This window comes from Enhydra lutris, unplaced genomic scaffold (genome assembly GCF_002288905.1).
Source record: "Enhydra lutris kenyoni isolate GAN:26980312 unplaced genomic scaffold, ASM228890v2 scaffoldscaffold37, whole genome shotgun sequence".
NCBI lineage: Eukaryota > Metazoa > Chordata > Mammalia > Carnivora > Mustelidae > Enhydra > Enhydra lutris.
Genome location: NW_019154121.1, coordinates 24,975,406 through 25,000,157, shown reverse-complemented (window position 1 = coordinate 25,000,157; position 24,752 = coordinate 24,975,406). Strand labels below are relative to the sequence as shown.

Genomic DNA, 24,752 nt, shown 5'->3' with positions numbered 1-24,752 from the left:
TGTGTGTGTGTGTGTGTGTGTGTGTGTGTGTGTGTGTGTGTGTGTGTGTAAAAGGGAGGGAGTAGCTATAAGAAACAGAAATGGTAGACACTACATTACTTTTTCCTAAATATAAATGTCATCCAGTTTTTCCTTGATTCTCTAATAGGGGGTCCTTGCAGAAGGATGTCAACAGGTCGGAAGGAGGCCTGGCTACTGGAGTTAAGAAGGCTAAGAAGAGTTAGAAAAAAAGATTAGGAGTTTTCTCAAAAATGAAAAGTGCTAAGAATTTGTATGGTACCTGCTGGTTAGCTAGTTTGTGCAAGCACATGCTGAATGACTCTGGTGACCACTATCCTGAGAATGTAGACATCTGTCCTCTCTCTAAATTCTCATCAAGCAGAATGTGCAGAATGTGTTGTTTTGTGTTCAACACCAGGGGCCTGGAAGCGGCCAACTTGGGGTGTCTCCCTTGCAATGACGAGTGTCCAGGCCTTGATCCCCTTGGAAATGCTGGCTCAGCAAGGAGGGGAAAGGCCACTGACAGTCCCTAGGGTAAGTTGCTACGATATAAAACTTGCTGCGCACAGATCTCAACAGCAGACACTTTGTCTAGTCCAGTCGGCTGCTCCTGGACTCCCTGTACCCAAGATCCCCCAATAAATCTATGTCTCAGCTGCTACCTCGGGTCTTTCTTTTGGCCTCACTGGACCATCACCCAGCTTAGGCTTCGGGTCCGCCAGGGGTACAGATGCACAGAATCGGTGTTCCGAACTGAATGACTTTTGTTGGTTTCTCTTAGCATATTAAACATAATTTGCTTCTTTGTAATGTCATAAGAGGAAATCTAGTTAACTGCTCACAAATAAATGACCAGTTTCAGGTTCTTTCTCCTTAATCCCAAAGAGAAGCTGTAAAGTTTCCTTTATTACAGACGCTACGTTGAGCCATTGTCTGATTTTCTATAGCTGTTAGAGTGACTTCTTTTGGGGGTCATCAGCATAAGCCAGAAAAATGGTCAGTTTTGCAAAGAAACAACCAAACTTAATTTTGGTGCATCAGACTCTCATTACACTTCAACAATACCAGATGCATTTTTCTATCTGTAAATTTGGAGGATTAAGATGAAGACTTTATCTCTTTGAAATAAATAAATAAATAAACATTAGAAATAAAATGTGCCAGAGTACCTTCTCAGCTCTAATTCTCGGGTCCAGTTGCCTTTTTACAAATTCAATTCTAGGGTGTTAGGTTATTTGACAAAAAGTGCTAACTTTTTACTTTCTGTGTTGTTTTTGGTTTTATTTATTTTTTTTATGTAGAAAACCGAGGCAGTTGGAGCTAACTTAGCATCTTTGGTCAAACCATAAGAGTAAGCCAAGCACTCAATGAAAATGAGGTCATCTCATGGCAATCCTGACTTCTTGAGTCAGTCACACCCTTATCTCAGGTATGATAATGGAAAAGAAACCAGGGCAGAATATTTGAGGTATATATATGTCTCATCACAGATCTGTTAAAAACCAGCGAAATAGTTCTGTTAAATAACAGGCCATATTTTAAGTTCAAGCCCAATTTGCATCCTATTCGGTGTAACAGAATTACATTCTAAAGGCCTAAATGCTGTGAAACAAAATTGAATAGGATAATCTACAAGAATGGAATTAAGGCATACTTAAAGTGTCTGACATAGGGATTCCAGAAGAGGTTGTCAAGCTATTTCACTGTTTAAAGCTTAAGTCAAAAAAAAAAAAAACCCTGAACAGAAGAGGCACACGTAGAATCTTAATGGGCAAATGACCTCTCCTCCATCAAAAGACCACGCTGCCCTTTCTGAGTCTGGTTTCTCCATTCACACTTAAGGACTGAGAGAGAGTCTCAATTAAGCATCAGTCTAGGAACTGATAATTTCCCCCTTTCAGGCAGCCTGAAGGATTCATTTACTTTAATACCACTGACTACTGGGCTGGCTCAATGAGAAAATGGATGGATGGGCCATGTGGTCCCCTGTACTTTTCCACTGAGACCATACACGTAGGCAATGGAGCAGTTTACCATGCCAATCGGTGAACACAAATTCAAATGCACTGCTTTCTAGGCACGTATCTGGTGAGTTTTGAACTAAGATTTATCTTAAAGACAGAATACATAATGCAAGAGGTTAGTATAATTTTTTTTCAATCCCAGTGACTATAGTAAGATTGTTACTTTGGAAGTATCCGCAAACTTCAAGAAGAGAAGGATTTTAAAGGTTTTCTTCAGTGAAGTTTCTGAGTGTCCAAGGCGTGCATGTAGCAGGGATTATGGAAAGCCAAGCAGTATCATAAAGCAGGTGAACTGGAACACGGTTTAATTATGCCGGAGTGAGGTAGTTTATAGCTCACACTTTAGCATCCTAACAATAGGTTCGAAGTACTGACTAATTGTAATTTTGTCAGTAATAACCTTGAGACATGGATAAACAAAAGTGTGGAACAGTCTACTTGGGTCTCTGAGGGGCCAGGGGGGTTAATCTAATTTAGATGAAACAATGAGTTCTATAAATTTAATACTTCCCGTGCATCTTAATTTAGGAATGCCAGAGAAAACAGAAAAACTAGGCAAAAGAGTTCTTTTTTAATTCTTAATTTGAAGATAATCATCAGATTCAAGGGATTTTCAAGGTATAAAGGAATAAAGGTTTTCATTTAGTTAAGATGAATAAATGGGCAAAAACCTTGTTGAGGTTAAAAATAGTTGTGTATATAAATCGAGTGACAGCTCCTCTCCTCGACCCCTATTGGCAATTATCTGTGAAAGTTTTCTGCAATTCATCATGAAGAGCCTCGTGGCACTGCCTCCACTGTTAGCCTGAAATGCTTATTTAAATCTGTTGAGGTTATTTAATCATTCGTATTCACCTAATGAACACACATTTGAGTATCTTGATGCAAGCATTTCCATTGACACTGGGATGTAGGTCTCTGCCTAAGTTCCCACCCACTGCTGGGGGTAGGAGCACCAAGAATGCAAAGATAGAGAAAACGGACTGTGATGTCATCACAATCCATCTGGTCTCCATGCCAAGTTCCTGGAACGGAACTTCCAGGCTCTTAAGATTTTTTGAGTGATGGCCACAGTCGCCAAACTGGAAAGAGCCAAGATGCCCTTCAACGGACAAATGGATAAAGAAGATGTGGTCCATATATACAACGGATATTACGCCTCCATCAGAAAGGATGAATACCCAACTTTTGTATCAACATGGATGGGACTGGAGGAGATTATGCTGAGTGAAATAAGTCAAGCAGAGAGAGTCAATTATATGGTTTCACTTATTTGTGGAGCATAAGGAATAACACGGAGGACATGGGGACATGGAGAGGAGAAGGGAGTTAGGGGAAATGGGAGGGGGAGACGAACCATGAGAGACTGTGGATTCTGAGAAACAAACTGGGGGTTTTGGAGGGGAGAGAGTGGGGGATGGGTAAGCCTGGTGGTGGGTATTAAGGAGGGCACGTATTGCATGGAGCACTGGGTGTGATGCATAAACAATGAATTTTGGAACACTGAAAAAAATAAAATAAAATAAAGATTTTTTGAGTGAAAGAAGGTCTTTGTTACTCATGGTAGGTTCTGATGTTTTATGCCAACGAGGTGACCAGTAGTAGGTCTTACCTTGTTTCAAGATGGGGGCTGGCTTTGCCAGAAAAACCAACTGAGGGATTTAAGGGTTGGAGCTTTGAGCCAGGAGCTATCATCCCCAACTCCATCGGGGAGAAGGAAGACATGCTGGAGAATGAATTCAATTATGTGGCCGATGATTTATTCAATCACGCCTATGTATAAAACTCCTCTGACAACTCTGGACACCCAAAGCTTGGCAAGCTGGTCGGTAACACACACTGATGGGTGGGGAGGGTAATGTGTCCTCACTCCACAAGGAGAGGACAGGAGAGCTTCGCATCTGAGACCCTCCAACTTCACAGTGTGTATCATTCCGTTCAGCTACTCTTACCTGTAACCTTTATGATAAAATTTTAATCTTAAATATAGTGCTTTCCTGAGTTCTATGAGTCAATCTAGTACATTACTGATCCTGAGGGCATAGTGGGAAGCCCCAAATTTATAGTCAGTTGGTCAGAGGAGCAGGGTGGCCTGGAACCCCCCAGACTTGTGGCCCACATCCAAAGAGAAGGCAGCCTTGTTAGGGGACCGGGAAATCCACACTAATTCCAAGCCCTTAGTGTCAGGATTGCAGACATACTTTCAGATAACCAGAACAAGTCTAACTCTCTTGCGCAAATGGTTTAGAGAGATCACCGGGAAAGTCCATCAAAAGAACAATCATGGAGATTAAATTGACAGAACCAAGTTCCTCCTGTTTCATTTCTGCAGAGTGCCAAGTTTAGGGAAGGGATAGAGACAAAGATACAGCAGGACTCGGACAAATCTCCTCTGTGGGATGTGATGAGTCCTCCAAACGTGAGCAATACTTGAAAGGACAGGTAGGAAAATCAGTCACACACACACACAAATACCATATCTACTGTAAAACAGAAATACTTTTTTTTCCCCTAAACTGTAACTAACTTTACTTCCCATTTTCGAACTGACACCTTGACTAAAGTTAAACGGCCCAAGAGCATCAAAGAGCTGATTCTTCTGGGGGAGTTGTCCTCTTGTAATTGTTTAAAGTCACTCTGGAGTCCAGAAGACCAAAGCTAAGCCTTCCTTCTTTTTCCCTCTGCTGCCTTTGTAATTGGAGCTGCTCTCAGATCCGCCCAGAGCCCACAGGGCTCCAGTCCTTTAATGGGAATCAGCCTACTTTTTGATCCTGAACATTTCACTATTTCTGCTTGTTCTTAGAGCTACTCCTGCTTCTCAGCTGGTAGCAGCCCATGGCAACAGTGGCAGAGGCTGGGACATTAAGAAAAAAAATAGAGGTTCATCATTTCTACACATCATTCTTGGTCATTTTCCTGCCTTCTACTGTCAACGAGAAAACTACCTAAGGCAGAAGTAAAAACAAAACAAAACGAAATGAAACACAAAAGTTACCAACTTTCTGCCACTGACCCTTCATCCCCATGGCTGTGGGTTTTCGATCAGGTTTTCCGGACGGGCGATCTCACAGCGGGGGGACAGTTAAGAGTGCTGGTCCCACATTATTACACTGCTCGGCTGTTGGGAGGCAGGGACCTGAGGTCAGCGTTCTAGGTCAAAGCTCCCTCTCTGGACTCAACATTAGTCTTGGCCACAGGGAATTACTAAAGATGAAAGCTTGTGCTAAACTGTCTCAACGTGCTCTGCCATACACCCGCTGGGAGACCCTGGGCCGGTCACTTAACCTCCCCAGACCCAGGTTCGCTGGTCTGTACCATGCAGGGTCCACACTGTTTGATCTCGGAGGGTCCTCTGACTCCGTGCTCTTGCTTACAGCGGTCCTTGAAGCAAGGACACTTAGCTACATTGTGTGGGAAGACATGGGGAAGGGGAAAGAATGGGGACCAGCTTCTGAGAACGATCCAATTATCCATTCTGGGACCAGCTCTAGCACCACGTAAACCTTCTGGTCCCAGGTCTGAAATTTACTGGCAAATTACCCCATAAATCTGGTTGTGTTTTCTCCTTGGTATGCTTGAGTCAAAGATGCCACCTCATCCAGGATGTTGGGAGAGTCAAGAAAGAGATGAATATAAAGTGCTTGGTTTACAACGTGCCCTTTGCCTTCCTCATCTCTTCCAAGCCTAGAGCAGCAAAGTAAGAGGATGAGCAAACTCTGTCCTGATCTATGGAGCTCAAGTAGTGCCTTCCTTTCCATAATGGGGATGACATTTGAGCCCAGGTGAGCAGCCGCCCCTCTCTCGTTGTTCAGTCCCCCTCTGTGCACAGAGGGTGTCTCACACCGATGTTCACAGGGAGATGGCGTGACCCGTGTGTGCACTGTGCACACCCTGTGGGGAATGTACTCATTTGTATTACCGTTGGAAATGTCTTATCTGTGGAGAAACAAGGTACGGGTATAGTCATTGCCTTGTCTTTCTCGATGAGTGAATGGCTGGTTAGGGCTGTGGCTTGTGAGAGTCTTGCAGTAAAGAGAGCATGCACAACCTTGACCTTGCCCACACAATTTTGACCTTGTCCATACATACGATTACATTTGCAGAGAACTGATGTCCACACTGGTTTGGATGAAACTCCATCACCGGCTTACTTCCTTCACCCCCCCTTTGTCCCCACCCTCCTGCGTTCCTGCACTGGATTTGTTGCTTTTTTCCTCATCTTTCCTTCTTGGCCTCTTGGAATCACCTCTGAGAAACTGGATTTGGATTGGAAACATCCCGTTTGAGCCCAGTGCGCAGCTGGCCTACCTCACAGCCACCGTGGGTTTCTGGCATGGACAGGGAAGAGGGCTGGAGTGACACACTTTTGTGAATGGTCTCTACCCACGTGTATTGAAAACACTTGCTTTTGTAGCGAACTTGCTGCTAATTAATTTTTTTTAAGTCCCTGAATCCCTAGAGAAGATATGGGAAATCTTTAGCTCATAAAGCTGAGAATAAAGCAATTATCTAGTACATACTTTATTTCTATAATTAATTATATTCACTATATATAATACGAACAAGATTTCTACCTCCTGAATCTGAAATATTTTCTTTTTGTATGGATTCGACAGAAGGTTAGCAACTCACTGCAAGAAGGATGATTCATTTACATTTGAAAACCACTTCTACCTACCAGTGACTGATCCTCTAAATAGCTCTTTTGTTTTTTCTTTGGTGAGGGTGCCTGATTTAAGAAGGGAATTTGTAACTTCACCACACTTTTTATCTTAGCTTAAGCACCCATCGCTAGTCATACTTTCAGTTTTATTTAGATTTGAGGTTTTCATCTGAACATGTCTTAAAAAAAAATCAACCACCATCACCACCACCACCAAAGCCTCAGAGCACTAAACTCTAGAAGCATAAGCATTTTCACACTATAAGGGAAATGCAGCAGAGCCCAGTGGAACTCACTGATTTTCTTTAGCATTTGGATTATATGGGTCTATGAGTTCAGATGAGTCACAGTAAAAATGAAACTCAGCAGGCACGATGAATCAACTGAAACCACTGAAACGGTTGGTCAGAGCCTCCAAAAACTGTTTCATTCTCTAAGACTGGGGGATAGTATAGAGACCTAATTCAAGACACAGTTTTCCAAGCTGTCATTGCTGGACTCCTTGAATAGAGAAAGACATTTTCCAACAACGGATTTGCTTTTTGGAACTGTTGCTCTGTACAGCCTTCAGTAAATGATACAAAGTCAGTTAATCTCTATAAACAACAGGCTAAGGCTACTATGGCACTTTTTAAATTATAACAATCGGAATTTAATCCCCAAAACATTCATGCTATATTGGTAGCTGGACATGGGTGGTTGGGATAAGACCTAAATGACTATTTTTTTTTTTTTAAATAACTTAATGTAATCTTCAACCAACTCAGGGAAACAACCTTGACCTTGCACAGAGAAAACTGTTTATATTATCTGCTCTGTCTTTCCTCCTGGAGCACCCCCAGAGGTTGCAAGGGTATACAGAAATTTGTAGTATAAATGACATTTTAAAAGAAATTGCTTGTTCATTTGTAAACAGAAGGGCTAATATTTTACCTTCCCCACCTCTTGGGGGGCTGTAAATATCAGAGGAAATCAAACGTGTTAAAAACTGTAAAGTGATAGGACGTGGAACACTTTCTCATTACTGTGCCCCCATTTGAACATACTTAAAGGGAAGGTAGGCACCAAAACTGCTACTTGGCAATTCAGGTACAAGTTATGATGTTCTCAGATGCCTGCAAACAGGGAAGATCTCTCTCTCTCTCTCTTTCAGACACAAAAGTGTTTCATATAATTGCAATTAAATATTGACTGTGCTTTTGGTTCATGTAGTATCAGGCAAAATATGGATTAAGAGTCTCTCTAAAGCTTCAGTACTGCAAAGACACTGAGTTCACACATTGCCAAAAAATAAGCTCTTTGTCTTATCAACGGGTCCTAAACATGTCTCTAAGAACAACAGCCTTGGAAAAGAAATGCAAATAAACATTGAGTGCTAAACTTCTCCTATTTTCTCTTTTGAAATATAAAGTCTGCCCGAAATACACTATATCACACTCTTTTCATGGGCATCAGTAGCACTAATTTCATTTTGCAAAATCTAATCTTTTATTATAAAACATTTTGTTCTCCAATACTTTTTCCTGTGCATTTCTCAAAATGGAGTTTAATGTCTTTTTCTTGTATCTCAAGAATATCTAGTAAAGTGCCAGACAAATAGCAGATAAGTAAAAAAATTATATTAATGAATAATTATGACATAATGAAACTGATTTTCATCAGGAGAATCTGCCTATTTTGAGAGCGATCCTATCACACATCCATCACACAAAATATTTTTAAAAATGCATACTTATTATTATTTTATGTCAATATCTTCTTCTTAAGCAGTTGAAATCATATTTCTTATTGCATAGTACTACTGAGTCTGGGTTGACGAATAAAGTATTATTGTTCAATAAATGCATGATAAAGCACTTTGACCAGCCTCAATTTTCAAGGTAGCATTTTCATTTTCTCTAACTAAGAAAAGAAAAATCAGCACAAACTCCATCTCTCTTTTGTATCAGGAACATGGCCTTGTTTAATTGCCAACAGCCCCAATTTACTAAGTAGTAAACATTGAAGCATGCACCATTACATTCCTTAGGACACCTCTTGGAGTCGATGCATTAATTTATTACATTGAGTAGGTCTCATTCTCCCTTGATTTATGGATGTGGTAATAATATTCCATTGCACAGAATGCTTTGCTAGGAGGAATCCGGATCCAGGCACTAAAATCTTTATGGCCTCCCCAGGAGGAGTTGGGACGCAGGTGGTATTCTCATTACCACGATCGAGAAAGTGGAGGGGCTTGCCTGAGGTCTCCCGGAAAGTCAGTTATTCAAGGAACACAATCTAGTTATTCAAGGAACACAGTCTCCCGGTGCCTAGCACAGAATCACAAAAAGCACAGAACTCCCAAGGGAGTTGCCCAAATCATGTGCACAGACAAGAAGAGGGGAAATGATACCCAAGATGCTCACTGTAGAATCCCCATAGCAATCCGACACCGTTTCCCTCCGACTGCACATAAAGCACCTTGGAGGGTATCAAACAACATAAAATCCTAATGGTGCCTTTAATTAGGCGGGATCATCGTTCTAACTCCCTGACCTCCCACAGTCCAAGCTAGCAGCCCCAAATTCCTCTCTGTGGTGCTGAAACCCGAAAGCAAGACGGAGTTACAGAAACAATCCTTGGCTTACAGGGGACCATGGAGCTCTGATGATGATGAAATTTGATAGCAATAATGTCAAACTTTATATGACCATAATCCAAGTTTACAATGATACATTAAGCCATAATGCTACTATTTATATCACCATAACTCAGTTTATGGTGATATAAATAGTCATGCTAATGGCATTAACAGCAGCACTCAGTGGAATCACAGCTGTTGACTGCCACTTGTCTGCTATTAGCATGGCTATTTATACCACCATAAACTTAGGTAGTCAAACTTGTTACATGTGAATATTCAAGGAAGATGGATATCCATGTTTTATGCCCAAATCTAGGTTCCTGTCCTGGAGACTCGACGGCTGTCACCCTGCCATATGTATTAAGGTCTATCCAGCTCCCCATTTGGCTCTGTTCTCATTGCATGGTATGTTTCTTTAGGAGTTATAGCAGAGCAAGTCTGTTTCCTGCCATCCTCTGATTTTCTGGGAAACGCTATTTCAAACTGATAAGAAAGTGCAAGCCACAGCTTCTGGGCAAACTTACTGTCTCCTTGACAACGCAGGGGGCCCACGCTCAGTTTGGCTTCTGAGCCTTGCCGGTCGGTATCTCCAACTACCACCTGGCTTACCGGCAGGTGGTCTTTGTAGGATAAGAAGCCAGCGTCCTTCCTCCTGAATCACAGGGAAAAACAGAAAAGGATGAGGAGGCTAAATCAGAAACATCTCTTTTCCGATAATTGTTTCAATTGTCTGATAATTGACCACATCCCAGTACACGCTCAGAGGTTCACTAAGTAGAAAAGAGTTGTTCTCTCTTCCAGCAGGTGGTCTCGGGGTGTATTACCCAGAAGCAGCTGTGACATCATTGCTTTCTGGAAAACAGAATTGACATCCTGATTTCCAGACAGTCCCAACTAATAGGTTGCATCCTATTCTGGAGTGGGAGTAGACTCCCACACTGCATGAAAAACACACACCAGGCGCTTGAGCACGCATGTGTTTGCTGTTGTCAGGAAATCAAAAGTTCAACGAAGTCAACCTGATCTCTTGGATAACATATGAAACAAAACTCTATTAAAAAACCCTTTTGTCTCCTCAGTTGCTTCAAAGCAGTTGGCTTTCTTCCTTGCTGTGCATCAGCTAGATAAGGGACACTTTTTTCCTTTCTCTTTTCTTGTTTATTTCAACAACTGAAAGAATTTATGTGAAGTTTCCAACACCAAGTGTCTCTTTCCATCTAAAATGAAGAGTGAAGATTCAAGCCTGGTTTGGTTTTTCTCTTGGATTCACTTTCCTGCTTATTCTATACTTATCATGTTTCAGGTCTCCTAACTCTACCCTGTACCCACCCTAAATAAAGGAAGGGGAGCATAGAAATCCAGGAGATGAGCCCAACATGACATATGGTGCAGCACAGACTTCACCTTAACTTGAGATCCCTGTCCCCTCATCCTTTTTTTGTGCTGCTGTGGTTGAGAAATCCCCTCATTTGGGGCTGGATGAATGGGAGGCACAAATCATTATAAAGTCATTCCACAAATCTACCCTTTTGTATGATTTTTTTGGGCACTGTGCAGTGTGAATATAAATAACAATTCTGAAATTGTACATACAAAAACTGACTTTGGATGATAGCAGAATGCGAGAGGCCATTCAACCATCAGGTTAAAGATTTGTCTTTCACATTTCTTGGCAAATAGTTCAGAAAATTGAGGGGAACCAACTTGGAAGCCTGCCTCTAAAATGCTATGCTGTTAGGAATAGTTACTCATCCTTCTAATCTTCTCAAATGTCAGTGAACACACACTCCCTCATGGGTCAGGATCCATGGAAAACCCAGGAAGGAGTCAGAATTCAGCCAGCGGGCCTCAAACAAGTGTATTTTTACACTCCTTTAGTATTTTCATTGCCCTTGAGCTTCCAAAATAATGTTTCTTTTTTAAAAATTTGTTTATCAATTGAGAACTAAGATCATGATTCTTACTGACATTGTATCTACTGATGACCTGGCCTCAAGTACCTCGTGCAATATTTTGCAAACCCAACTTCTTTTATTGGAACTTCTATCAATTAAAGCCACATTAGAGAGGAAAAAAAGTCTGCCATTAAACCCGATATGTAGTGTTTCTTAAAGCAACAACAAATGAAAACACCTTTTAATGACACACTGGAGTTTGACAACCTCCTAGGAATGATGTGTGTTCCTGTGGAATTTCAGGCTGATATTCTCCATAAGTTCATTATCACTTAGAATTACATGACTCTAGATCAGGAGTCTGTGAACTAAGTGCTAACAGCTATTCATCTCATTGCCTGTTCTCTTATGGCCCATGAGCCAAGAATGATCTTTGCATATTAAGGGTTTGGAAAAAATCCAGAGGAGAATATTTTGTGTCATGTGAAAATTACATGAAATTCAAGGTGAGTGCCCATAAATAAAGTTTTATTGAAATGTAACCTTTTTTTTTTTTTTCAACATATGGTCTATGGTGCTTTACATTATAATGGCAAAGTTGAGTAGTTGTGACAGAGACCATATGGCCCTTGAAGCCTAAAATATTTATTTTCAGGCTCTTTATAGAAGAATTTGGCCAACTCCTGCTCCTAATCATCAGGATCCATTTTTCCTTTGGGAATTTATTGAGCCAATATTCCACTAACTATCATGGTGGACTCATGTAACTCGTCCCCATAGTTGAGTGTGGGGTTAGGGAAGAGACAGGGGAATATCCCTGAGGTGGAGAAAGAAACATTTAAGTTAAAATTTATTTAACTGAACAGTAAGAAATAATTTAAACTTTGTTAATAATTAATTTTGATTGACTGCACTATACGGCAAGCAGTCATGTATCAGGACGCTCAACACCCATGCCAATACTTGCTATTGTTTGTTCATTTATGATGAGTGAAAGTAACCACTTTATAACAAAATTTGTGCTAATGTAAGAGCAATTTGAAAACAGATATTTGGGAATATCCAAATCATTATGTGATCTTCTTGATGACACTGGATGGGTGTAACCTTTTAAGAATTTACACATCTAGGGCGCCTGGGTGGCTCAGTGGGTTAAGGTGCTGCCTTCTGCTCAGGTCATGATCTCAGGGTCCTGGGATCGAGTCCCACATCGGGCTCTCTGCTCAGCGGGGAGCCTGCTTCCCTTCCTCTCTCTCTGCCTGCCTCTCTGCCTACTTGTGATCTCTCTCTGTCAAACAAATAAATAAAAAAAAAAAAAAGAATTTACACATCTACACAGGTTAACAACTTAGAGACACAACTTTTAAATCTTTGTAATAATCTCATAAATGGAGAGTTCCTTTTAGATACAATTAGATCTCCTGAAATGCTGAGGTTATTTTTAAGTTGCGAGTTCAAAGAAAACACTAATATTTTATTCTCATGCATCCCCTACTTCATCTACACCCTAAAGAGAGGTCTAGAACTACCTCATCCCCAAATTAATTACTGTTTTTAATGGCATTTGGAGTTTACCAAAGGCTTCAGATCAACAAATAGTTGTAACACTCAAATATTCCTTACCAAGCCAAGACAAAAGGAAAAAAAAAAAGATCAGATGAGAAAAATAGATAGAGCCCCCCCCCAATCATTTTTGAGCAGAGATCTAAATAGGACTCCAGAGATTTTAAAGTCACAAACAGCTGTGTGTGAAAATCACAAGGCAGTGAATTCTGCTAGAAACAAATAGGTTGTGAAAACAAATTCAGAGATGGCAATGAAGTGGTGTGACTAGCACAGAGTTTCTGATGTGACTTTATAGCACAGCCCACTTTCCTGTCTTTTTAAAAGTTTTTATTTAAATTCCACTTAGTGAACATACTATGTTATATTAGTTTTAGGTGTACAATATAGTAAGTCAACAGTTCTATACATTGCCCTGTGCTCATTGCAATAAGTGCACTCTTTAATCCCTGTCACCTAGCTCACCCATTCCCCTACCCCTCTCTTCCTCTATGGTAACCATGAATTTACTCTCTATAATTAAGAGTCTGTATCTTGCTTTGTCTTTCTTTTTCCCTCTCTCTCCCTCTTATTTTTTCCCTTTGCTTGTATTGTTTCTTAAATTCCACATATAAATAAAATCATATGGTATTTGTGTTTCTCTGACTGAGAATAATTATTTTGCTTAGCATTATACAATCTGGCTCCATGTCTTTGCAAATGGCAAGATTTGATTCTTTCTTATGGCTAAATAAGATTTCACTATCTATCTATCTATCTATCTATATATCTTTATTTATATATATATAAATAGATATCACTTCTTTATCCATTCATCAGTTGATGGACACTTGGGCTGTTTCCATAATTTGGCTATTATAGATAATGCTGCTATAAACATCAGGGTGCATGTATCACTTTGAATTAGTGTTCTTGTATTCTTTGGTTAAATACCTCATAGTGCAATTGCTGGATTGTAGGGCAGTTCTATATTTAACTTTTTGATACTGTTTTCCAGAGTGGTGGCACCAGCTTGCATTCCCAGCAACAGTGCAAGAGAGTTCCCCTTTTTCCATATCCTCACCAACACCTGTGGTTTCTTGTGTTGTTGATTTTAGCCATTCTGACAGGTGTTAGGTGATATCTCATTGTAGTTTTGATTTGTATGTCCCCGATGATCAGTGATGTTGAGCATTTTTTCACACCTGTTGGTTATCTGCATGTCTTCTTTGGGAAAACATCTATCCATGTCTTCTGCCCATTTTTAAATTGGATTATTCATTCTTGGGGTGTTGAGTTTTATAAGCTCTTTATATATTTTGGATACCACTCCTTTAGCAGATATGTCATTTACCCTCCCATTCCATAGGCTGATTTTAGTTTTGTTGATTGTTTCCTTCACTATGCAGAAGCTTTTTATTTCGATGAAATCTCAATAGTTTATTTTTGCTTTTGTTTCCCTTGCCTCAGGAGAGACATATCTAGAAAGAAGTTGCTATGGCTGATATCAAAGAGGTTACTGCCTGTGTTCTCCTCTAGGATTTTGATGGTTTCAGGTCTCATATTTAGTTTATTTTTGTGTATGGTATAAGGAAGTGGTCCAGTTTCAATCTTTTGTGTGCAGCTGTGCAGTTTTCCCAATACCATTTGTCGAAGAGACTGTCTTTTTCTCATTGCATTTTCTTGCCACTTTTGTCAAAGATTAATTGACCATATAATTGTGGGCTCATTTCTGGGTTTCCTATTCTGTTCTATTGATTTTTGTGCTAGTACCATACTGTTTTGATCATTACAGCTTTGTAATATACATTGAAGTCCAGAACTGTGATGCCTCCAGCCTGGCTTTTCTGATTTAAGGCTGCTTTGGCTATCCAGAGTCTTCTGTGGTTACACACAAATCTTATGATTGTTTGTTCTAGCTCTGTAAAAAAAATGCTGGTGGTATTTTGATAGGGATTACATTAATCTGTAGATTGCTTTGGGTAGTAGAGATATTTTAACAACATTTTTTCTTACAATCTGTGAGCATGGGATGTTTTTCCTTGTGTGTTGTCTTCAGTTTTTTTCATCAGTGTTTTATGGTGTAGGAGCACAGGTCCTTCACCTCTCTGGTTAGGTTTATACCTAAGTATCTTACTGTTTTTGGTGCAACTGCAAATGGGATTGATTCCTTAATTTCTTTCTGCTGCTTCATTTTGGTGTATAAAAATGCAACAGATTTTGGAATGTTGATTTTGTATCCTGCAACTTTACTGAATTTGTTTATCAGTTCTGGCAGTTTTTGGGTGGAGTCTTTGGGTTTTCTATGTAGAGTGTCACATCATCTGCATACAGTGAAAGTTTTAATTCTTCCTTACCAATTCAGAGGCCTTTTATTTCTTTTTGTTGTCTGATTGCTATGGCTAGGACTTCCAGTACTTTGTTGAATAAAAGTTGTGAGAGGGGACATCCTAGTCTTTTTCCTGACCACAGAGTAGAAGCCCTCTGTTTTTCCCCATTGAGGATGATATTAGCTGTGGGTTTTTCACATATGGTCTTTGTGATGCTGAAGTTATGTTCTTTCTAAACCTACTTTGTTGAGGGTTTTTATCATGCATGGATCAAATGCTTTTTCTGCATCTATTGAAATGGTCATATGGTTCTTATCCTTTCTTTTATTAATGTGGTGTATCACATTGATTGATTTGCAAATACCAAACCACACCTGCAGCCCAGGAGTAAATCCCACTTGATTATAGTGAATGATTTTTTTTAATGGATGGTTGGATTTGGTTTGCTAGTATTTTATTAGGAATTTCTGCATCCATCTTCATCAGGGCTTGACATGTAGTTCTCTTTTTTAGTGGAGTCTTTATCTAGTTTTGGTATCAGGGTAATGCTGGTCTTATAGAATGAATTTGGAAGTTTTCCTTCCTTTTTTATTTTTTGGAATAGTTTGAGAAGAATAGTATTAACTCCTTTTTAAATATTTGGTAGAATTTCCCTGTGAAGCCATCTGACACAGGACTTCTGTTTGTTGCGAGAGTTTTGATTACTGACTCAATTTCTTTGCTGGTTATTGGTCTGTTCAAGTTTTCGATTTCTTCCTGTTTCAGCTTTGGTAGTTTACATGTTTCTAGGAATTGATCCATTTCCTCCAGGTTGTCCAGTTTGTTGACGTATAGTTTTTCATGATATTCTCGTATAATTGTATTTCTGTGGTGTTGCTGTTATTTCTCCTCTCTCATTTGTGATTTTATTTGGGTCCTCTCTCTCTCTTTATCCCTCTCTCTCTCTCTCTTTTTTTTTTTTTTTGAAAATTCTGGATAGAGACTTATCAATTTAATTGATTTTCTTCAAAGAACCAGCTCCTGGTTTCATTGATCTGTTCTATTGTTTTGTTTTTGTTTTTGTTTTAAGTTTCTATATCATTTGTTTCTGTTCTAATCTTTATAATCTCCTTCATTCTGCTGGCTTTAGCTTCATTTGTTGTTCTTTTTCTAGCTTCTTTATGTGTACGGTTACATTGTTTATTTGAAAATTTTCTTGCTTCTTGAGATAGGCCTGTGTTGCTGTATACTTTCCTCTCAGGACCACTTTTTTTTTGCAGCATTCCAAAGGTTTTGGGCTATTGTGCTTTCAACTTCTCTTCTTTCCATGTATTTTTTATTTCTTCTTTTATTTCCTGGTTGACCTATTCATAGTTTAGTAGCATGTAGTTTAAACTCTATGTATTCATGGTCTTTCCAAATTTCTTCTTGTGGTTGACATCTAGTTTCATAGTTTCGTGGTCAGAAAAGGTGTATGGATGATTTCAATCTTTTTGTATTCCTTGAGGCCTGACTTGTAGCCTTATAGGTGAGCTCTTCTGGAGAAAGCCTCATGTGCATTTCAAAAGAATGTATATTCTGCTGTCTTAGGAAGTACAACACACTTTCAAAAAAGATATGTAGGTGAAAAGACATAAACTGAGATCTGGAAAGGGACCCATGAACACACTTGTAAGACTGCTGTCTTAGCACCTGTATGAAAATTATTTAGCCAGCAAAACAAGCTTTCATTGAAAGTTATGATCTTTACAGATGGAGGTCAATCTAATTTAGGGAGATATTCAGTAACTATTTATCATGTCAGCATAATCTAATTATATTTGTTACTGTGCTTGTACATTAGAAAAATTCTATCATCCATTTCAAATAGGCCCTGAACTCAAGACTCTTGCATCACATTTCTATCAGCTTTCTTATTACAATAAAACTTGATTCTATGGATTTTCCTTCTTTAAGCTGGCCTTACTGTTATTTTGCTTCAGTACTATTTTCCTGAAGGATTCTGTCTGTTCTTCTCTTGCCTTCTGTTCTTAACCTACCGAGAAAGCAAACAAGCCTCTAGGCAGTTTGGCCTTGCCCTTAGCTTAGTGCGGAAAAAAAAAAATAGAGAGAGAGAGACCCGAAGAAAAACAGACATCCCAAACTTTTGCATTTGTGAGCAATTGTAACAATAAAAGTTACCATGCTATGAATTTGTGCTATAATTTTAGCAGAGAAGAATTTCTCCTTTGTGAAGTTTTAGAACTACTTGTCTACTTAAGAACAACAACCACTACCAGAATTACAGTCAGTGAGCTTTATGCATTTCCATCACAGCATCACCAAAGCTAGAAATTTCTGAAAGAATCCAGGAAAGTCAAAGTTTTAGCTATAAAGTTTTAGCTTACAAAGAGGCATAGAAATGGGACATAAAGGCACAAGATAGTGCTTAGCATTATCGCCAGAGAAAAATGCCATTAAAACTAGACTGAGATGACATATCCCTCTTACCAGAGTAGCTATAATAATATAAATAGGCAATAACAAGTTTTGATGAGGATTGGAAGAAGCTGGAATAATCATGCATTGCTGGTGGCATCATAAAGTGGAAGAGTTGCTTTTAACTATACTTCAGCAGTTTCTTAAAAGTTAAGCACAGGGGGCCTGGGTCGGTCAGTTGGTTAAGCAGCTGGCTCTTGATTTCAGCTCAAGTCATGACCTTGGGATCATGGGATCAAGCGAGCCCTGTGTCAGGCTCTATGCTCAGTAAGGAGTCTGCTCGAAATTCTTTCTCTCCCTTGCCCTCTGCCTCTCCCCTTGTGCTCTCTTTCTCAAATAAATAAATAAAAAGTTTTAAAAAGTTAAGCACAGATTTACCAAATGATCTGATAATTCCATTCGTGGACATCTACTCAACAGAAATGAAAGCTGATGGTCACACAGGGAATTTTAGGTAGCTGTTCATAGCAGCTTTATTCATAATACCCCAAAGTGGAAACAACTCAAATGTCTACCAGCTTGTGAATGGATAAACAAAGTGTAGTGTATCCATACAATGGAACATTATTCAGCAATAAGGGAAGTGAAATGGGCAAAATGAAATAAGCAAAACGAATAAACCTCAAAAACATTGTGCTGGGGCACCTGGGTGGCTCAGTTGATTAAGCGACTCCCTTCAGCTCACGTCATGATCCCGGAGTCTGAGGATCAAGTCTCACATTGGGCTCCCAGCCCCATGGGGAGTCTGCTTCTCCTTCTGACCTTCTCCCCTCTCATGCTCTCTCTCACTGTCTCTCTCTCTCTCTCTCAAATATGTAAATAAAATCTAAACAAAACAATACATCATGCTAAGTGAAACAAGCCAGACACAGAAGACCACATATTCTAAAATTTCATTTATACGAAATTTCCAGACAAGGCAAAGCTAACGAGACAGAAACTAGATTAGTGGTTGCATGGGGTTGGGCATGGGAACAAGGATTTATGATAAACAGAAATCTTATAGGGGTAATGAACATGTCTTAAATTGGGCCTGAGGTGATTTCTTTGGCACAGCTTGGTGAATTTACTAAAATTCCTTGAATCACATACTTAAAATGGGTGAATTTTACAGTATGTAAATTACATTTCAATAGTCATTTAAAAAAAAGGACTGTAGACAGTCATAAACACCAGCTTTCAATGGGAAAAGCATTTCCTTTCTACACATGTCACTGGAAGTGCTAGCACGTGGAATTACAAAACGGTCCATTTTCTGGCCTTGTGACTATGTACCTGGGGCTACAAAATCACTGACTCCCTTTCCTTAAGGTCCTTACCCTGTATCAACGTTTACATAGTCCACCCACCTTGCTTCCTGAGTAGGATCTCAGAACACTTGCTTGGATACCCTGTTCAGTCTGTTCTCACCTTTGACTTCTACAAGCATCCTTTAACAGGAGATGAGATTTTAAAATGGTGCAGGACACTCCACCAATTTTACCCATGTCCAAGTCTCATCCTCATTCCTTATTCAACATTTGTACCCTTTACCCCAGCTTGCTATGCCTGTCACCTTCCCAGACTATCTTTAAAATAGGAACTGAGGGGAGGAGAAAGATGGTGAAGAAGTAGAAGACCTAATTTTTGTCTGGTCCCAGGAATTCAGCTAGCTAGTTATCAAACCGTTCTGAATGCCTATGAGACAGAGAGAAGAGAAGAAGAGCAGCAACTCTAGGAACAGAAAAGTGACAACTTTCTGGAAGGTAGAATGTGCAGAGAAGTGAATCTGAGGCAATATACAGGATGACAGACCACAGTGGGAGGGGCCAGCTCCCGGCAAGCAGTAGGGCAGTGAGCACAAAATCGGAAAATTAGAAGTCTGCTCTACTGAGGAACGTCGCTCCAGAGGCTAAGCAGGGGATGGAGCTCTCGTGGGGTCAATGTAGTCTCAGGACCCTTGGGGACACAAAAAGACCAGGGGTGTCTGAGTGTGGCAGAGTTCCCAGGTATCGGAGCGGGAAGGCTGGCTGCAGAGACGGAGCTGAGCACTGGGCTCTCAATTGGGGGTTACCTTAAACTGTGATCCGAGGCACAGTCAGACCACTGCTTTTTGAGCAGGGACCCCACAAATGGCAGATCCTGGGGAGACCACCTTCTTCCTTCTCTGGGAGGAGTGGCGCGGGAGCGTGCAAGAGGAATCTACTGGGTTTGAAGACTCCAAACGGGGCTGTGCATCAGAGAGAAACACTTGGTCACAGGCTGGGTGAGCTCAGAGCGCAGCTGCAGACCAGGGAGATGGGAAGGATGGACTGATTTTCTCTGAGGGTGCACTGAAGAGTGGGGCACTGAGCTCTCAGCTCCTCCTGATCAGAGACTGGGAGGCCACCATTTTCATTCCCATCCTCCAAAGCAGTATGGAAAGTGTTCAGGGAACAAAAGCTCCCGAGAGTGAACCCAAGCAGAATACTTAGCCCGGCCCCTGGCAAGGGCAGTGCAATTCCGCCTGGGGCAAAGACATTTGAGAATCACTGCAACAGGTCCCTCCCCCAGAAGATCAACAAGAACATCCAGCCAAGACCAATTTCACGATCAATGAAAACTGCGGAACTCCAGAGCTAGGGGAAAGCAACACGTAGCATTTATGGCTCTTTCCCCATGATTCTTTAGTTTTTCAAAGTTAAATTTTTTAAATTTTATTTTTTTCTTATTCTATTTTTAAAAATTTTTCCTCTTTCCTATTTTAACTTTTTTTTTTTAAAATTTGGATACACCCTCTAGAATAGACCTTCTTATAAATCTTTTTTATGATTTTTTTTTTATTTGACAGAGATCACAAGTAGGCAGAGAAGCAGGCAGAGAGAGTTGGGGAGGCAGGCTCCCCGCTGAGCAGAGAGCCCAATGCAGGACTCGATCCCAGGACCCTGGGATAAGACCTGAGCCAAAGGCAGAGGCTTTAACTCACTGAGCCACCCAGGTGCCCCCTATTTTAACCTTTTTAAACTATTTTAGCTTATCAATACCTTTTAAGAAAATCTTTAATTTTCATTGTTATAGTCATATTCTATCCCTTCATTGTATTTCACCTTATTTTTTGTATACATATAGATTTTTCTTTCTTTAAAGTTTTGGGATACAGTTTCTTCTAACAGATCAAAATATACTCTAAATCTAGTACATGGCTTTGTTCAAGTCTCCAGCCTGATCACATTCTTTCCTCTATATTGTTTTTTCAACCAACATCTTTATCATATCAATTCCTTTTTTAGAATATTTTTAAATTTTCACCTTTACAGTCATATTCCATCCCTTCATTGTGTTTACCCTTATTTTGTATATATGTAAGTTTTTCTTTCTTTAAAATTTCGGGAAGCAGTTTCTTCTAACAGAACAAAATACACCCAAAATCAATCTCTCTCTATATATATATTTCTCTCTCTCTCTTTTTTTCTCCTTTCTTCTCCCCCCAGTTTCTGCTGTCTTCCAATTTGGTTAGTGTATATTTTTCTGTGGTCGTTGCTACTCTTTTAGTATTTTGTTCTCTCATTCATCTTTCTTACCTGGATAAAATGACAAGGCAGAAAAACTCAAAACAAACAAAACAAACAAACAAAAAAACAAAAACAAAAACAAGAGGTAGTACCGAAGGCCAGGGATGTAATCAATATGGACATTAGTAAGATGTCAGAACTAGAGTTCAGAATGACAATTATCAAGGTGCCTAATGGGCTCGAAAAAAACATGGAAGATATTAGAGCGTCCCTTTCTGGAGAAATAAAAAAATAAAATCCCTTTCTGGAGAAATAAAAGAACTAAAATCTAAACAAGTTGAAATAAAAAAGAACTATTAATGAGGGGCAATAAAAAATAGAGGCTCTTACTGCTACGATAAATGAGGCAAAAGACAGAATTAGTGATATAGAAGACCAAATGATGCAGAATAAAGAAGCTGAGAAAAAGAGAGATAAATAACTACTGGACCACAAGGGGAGAATTAGAAAGATAACTGATACCATAAGAAAAAACAATATGAGAATAATTGGGATCCCAGAAGACGAAGAAAGAGAGGGGCAGTAGGTATATTGGAGCAAATTATAGTAGAGAATTTCCCTAATATGGCAAAGGGAATAAGCATCAAAATCCAGGAGGTACAGAGAAACCCCCTCAAAATCAATAAAAATAGGTTCACACCCCATCATCTAATAGTAAAACTCGCAAGTCTTATTGACAAAGAGAAAAACCTGGAAGCAGCTTGGAACAAGAGGTCTGTAACATACAATGGTAGAAATATTATATTGGCAGCAGACCTATCCACAGAGACCTGGCAGGCCAGAAAGGACTGGCATAATATATTTAGAGCACTAAATGAGAAAAATATGCAGCCAAGAATACTATATCCAGCTAGGCTGTCATTGAAAATAGAAGGAGAGATAAAAAGCTTCCAGGACAAACAAAACCTAAAAGAATTTGCAAACACCAACCAGTCCTACAGGAAATATTGAAAGGGGTCCTCTAAGCAAAGAGAGAGCCTAGAAGTAATAGACCAGAAAGGAACAGAGACAATATATAGTAACAGTCACCCTACAGGCAATACGATGTCACTAAACTCATGTATTTCAGTAGTTACCCCCAAATGTAAATGGGTTAAATGCCCTAATCAAAAGACACAGGGTATCAGAATGGCTAAAAAAACACAAGACTCATCGATATGTTATCTACAAGAAACTCATTTTAGACCCAAAGACACTGCCAGACTTAAAGTGAGGGGGTGGAAAACAATTTACCATGCTAATTGACATCAAAAGAAAGCTGGGGTGGAAATCATTACATCAGATAAATTAGATTTTAAGCCAAAGACTATAATAAGAAATGAGGAAGGACACCATAACCTACTTAAAGGGTCTGTCAAACAAGAAGATCTAACAATTTTAAATATCTATGCCCCTAACATGGGAGCAGCCAATTATATAAATCAATTAATAACAAAATCAAAGAAACATATTGACAATAATACAATAATAGTAGGGGACTTTAACAACCCCTCACTAAAATGGACAGATCATCTAAACAAAAGATCAACAAGGAAATCAAGGTTTTAAATGACACAGTGGACCAGATGGACATCAAAGATGTATTCAGAACATTCCATTGCAAGGCAACAGAACAGACATTCTTCTCTAGTGAACATGGAACATTCTCCAGAATAGATCATATCCTGAGTCACAAATCAGGTCTCAACCAGTACCAAAAGACTAGGATCATTCTCTGCCTATTTTCAGACCATAATGCTCTGAAACTAGAACTCAACCACAAGAGGAAAGTTGGAAAGAATCCAAATACATGGAGACTAAAGAGCATCCTTCTAAAGAATGAATGGGTCAACCAGGAAATTAAAGAAGAATTTTAAAAATTCATGGAACCAAATGAAAATGAAAACACAACGGTTCAAAATCTTTGGGATGCAGCAAAGGTGGTCTTAAGGGAAAAGTATATAGTGATACAAGCCTTTCTCAAGAAAAAAGAAAGGTCTCAAGTATACAACCTAACCCTAAACCTCAAGAAGCTGGAGAAAGTACAGCAAAGAAAGCCTAAACAAAGCAGGAGAACAGAAATAATAAAAATCAGAGCAGAAATCAATGAAATAGAAACCAAAAGAACATGGGGCACCTGGGTGACTCAGTGGGTTGAGCCTCTGCCTTTGGCTCAGGTCATGGTCTCAGGGTCCTGGGATCGAGTCCCGCATTAGCGGGGAGCCTGCTTCTCTCTCTCTGCCTACTTGTGATCTCTCTCAGTCTGTCAAAGTGAATAAATAGAATCTTAAAAAAAAAAAAAAAAGAAGAAGATACCTAAAGAACAGTAGAACAAACCAACGAAACTAGGAGCTTGTTCTCTGAAAGAATTAGTAAGATTGATAAACCCCTGGTCAGACTTATCAAAAAAAGAGAGAGAGAGAGAGAGAAGGGACCAAAATTAATAAAATCATGAATGAAAAAGGAGAGATCACAACCAACACCAAAGAAATACAAACAATTATAAGAACATATTATGAGCAACTATATGCCAGCAAATTTGAGATTTTACAATCTGGAAAAAATGGATGCATTCCTACAGACATATATAAACTACCAAAAGTGAACCAGGAAGAATAGAAAACCTGAACAGACCCATAACCAGTAAGGAAATTGAAGCAGTCATCAAAAATCTCCCAACAAACAAGACCCCAGGGCCAGACAGCTTCCCAGGGTAATTCTACCAAACATTTAAAGAAGAATTAATATCTATTCTCCTGAAACTGTTCCAAAAAATAGAAATTGAAGGAAAACTTCCAAACTCATGTTATGAGGCCAGCATTACCTTGATCCCAAAACCAGACAAAGATCCCATCAAAAAGGAGAATTACAGAACAATATCTTTGATGAACATGGATGCAAAAATTCTAACCAAAATACTAGCCAATAGGATCCAACAGCACATTAAAAAGATTATTCACATGGCCAACCGGGATTTATTCCTGGGTTGCAAATTTGGTTCAATATCTACAAATCAATCAATGTGATACAATACAGTAATAAAAGAAAGAACAAGAACGATATGATACTCTCAATAGATGCTGAAAAAAATTTGACAAAGTGCAGCATCCTTTCTTCATCAAAACTCTTCACAGTATAGGGCTAGAGGGTACATAAAAGCCATCTATGAAAAACCCACAGAGAATATCATTCTCCATGGGGAAAAACTGAGAGCTATTCCTGTAAGGTCAGGATCGCAGCAGGGCTGTCCACTATCACCCCTGCTATTTAACATAGTACTAGAAGTCCTAGCCTCAGCAATCAGACAACAAAAAAGAAATAAAAGGCATCTGAATCAGCAAAGAAGAAGTCAAACTCTTACTCTTTGCAGATGATATGATACTTTATGTGGAAAACCCAAAAGACTCCACTCTAAAACTGCTAGAACTCATTCAGGAATTCAGTAAAGTGTCAGGATATAAAATCAATGCACAGAAATCAGTTGCATTTATATATACCAATAGCAAGACAGAAGAAAGAGAAATTAAGGAGTTGATCCCTGTAATCATCAAGACAGTATGGTACTGGAATAAAAACAGACATATAGATCAATAGAACAGAACAGAGAGCCCAGAAATGGACCCTCAACTCTATGGTCAACTAATCTTTGACAAAGCAGGAAAGAATGTCCAATGGAAAAAAGACAGTCTGTTCAACAAATGGCGTT

The 24,752-nt window shown here is 39.4% G+C and overlaps 1 protein-coding gene across 1 annotated transcript in view; it reads right to left on the bottom strand.

Annotated features, from left to right (window-relative positions):
• LOC111154452 (contactin associated protein like 2) overlaps positions 1-24,752 on the bottom strand; it is a 2,043,877-nt gene that overhangs the window by 344,616 nt on the left and 1,674,509 nt on the right. The window contains exon 15 of the mRNA XM_022514057.1: positions 9,838-9,965. Coding sequence (XP_022369765.1) covers positions 9,838-9,965 — 128 coding nt within the window. The remainder of the gene's footprint in view (positions 1-9,837; positions 9,966-24,752) is intronic.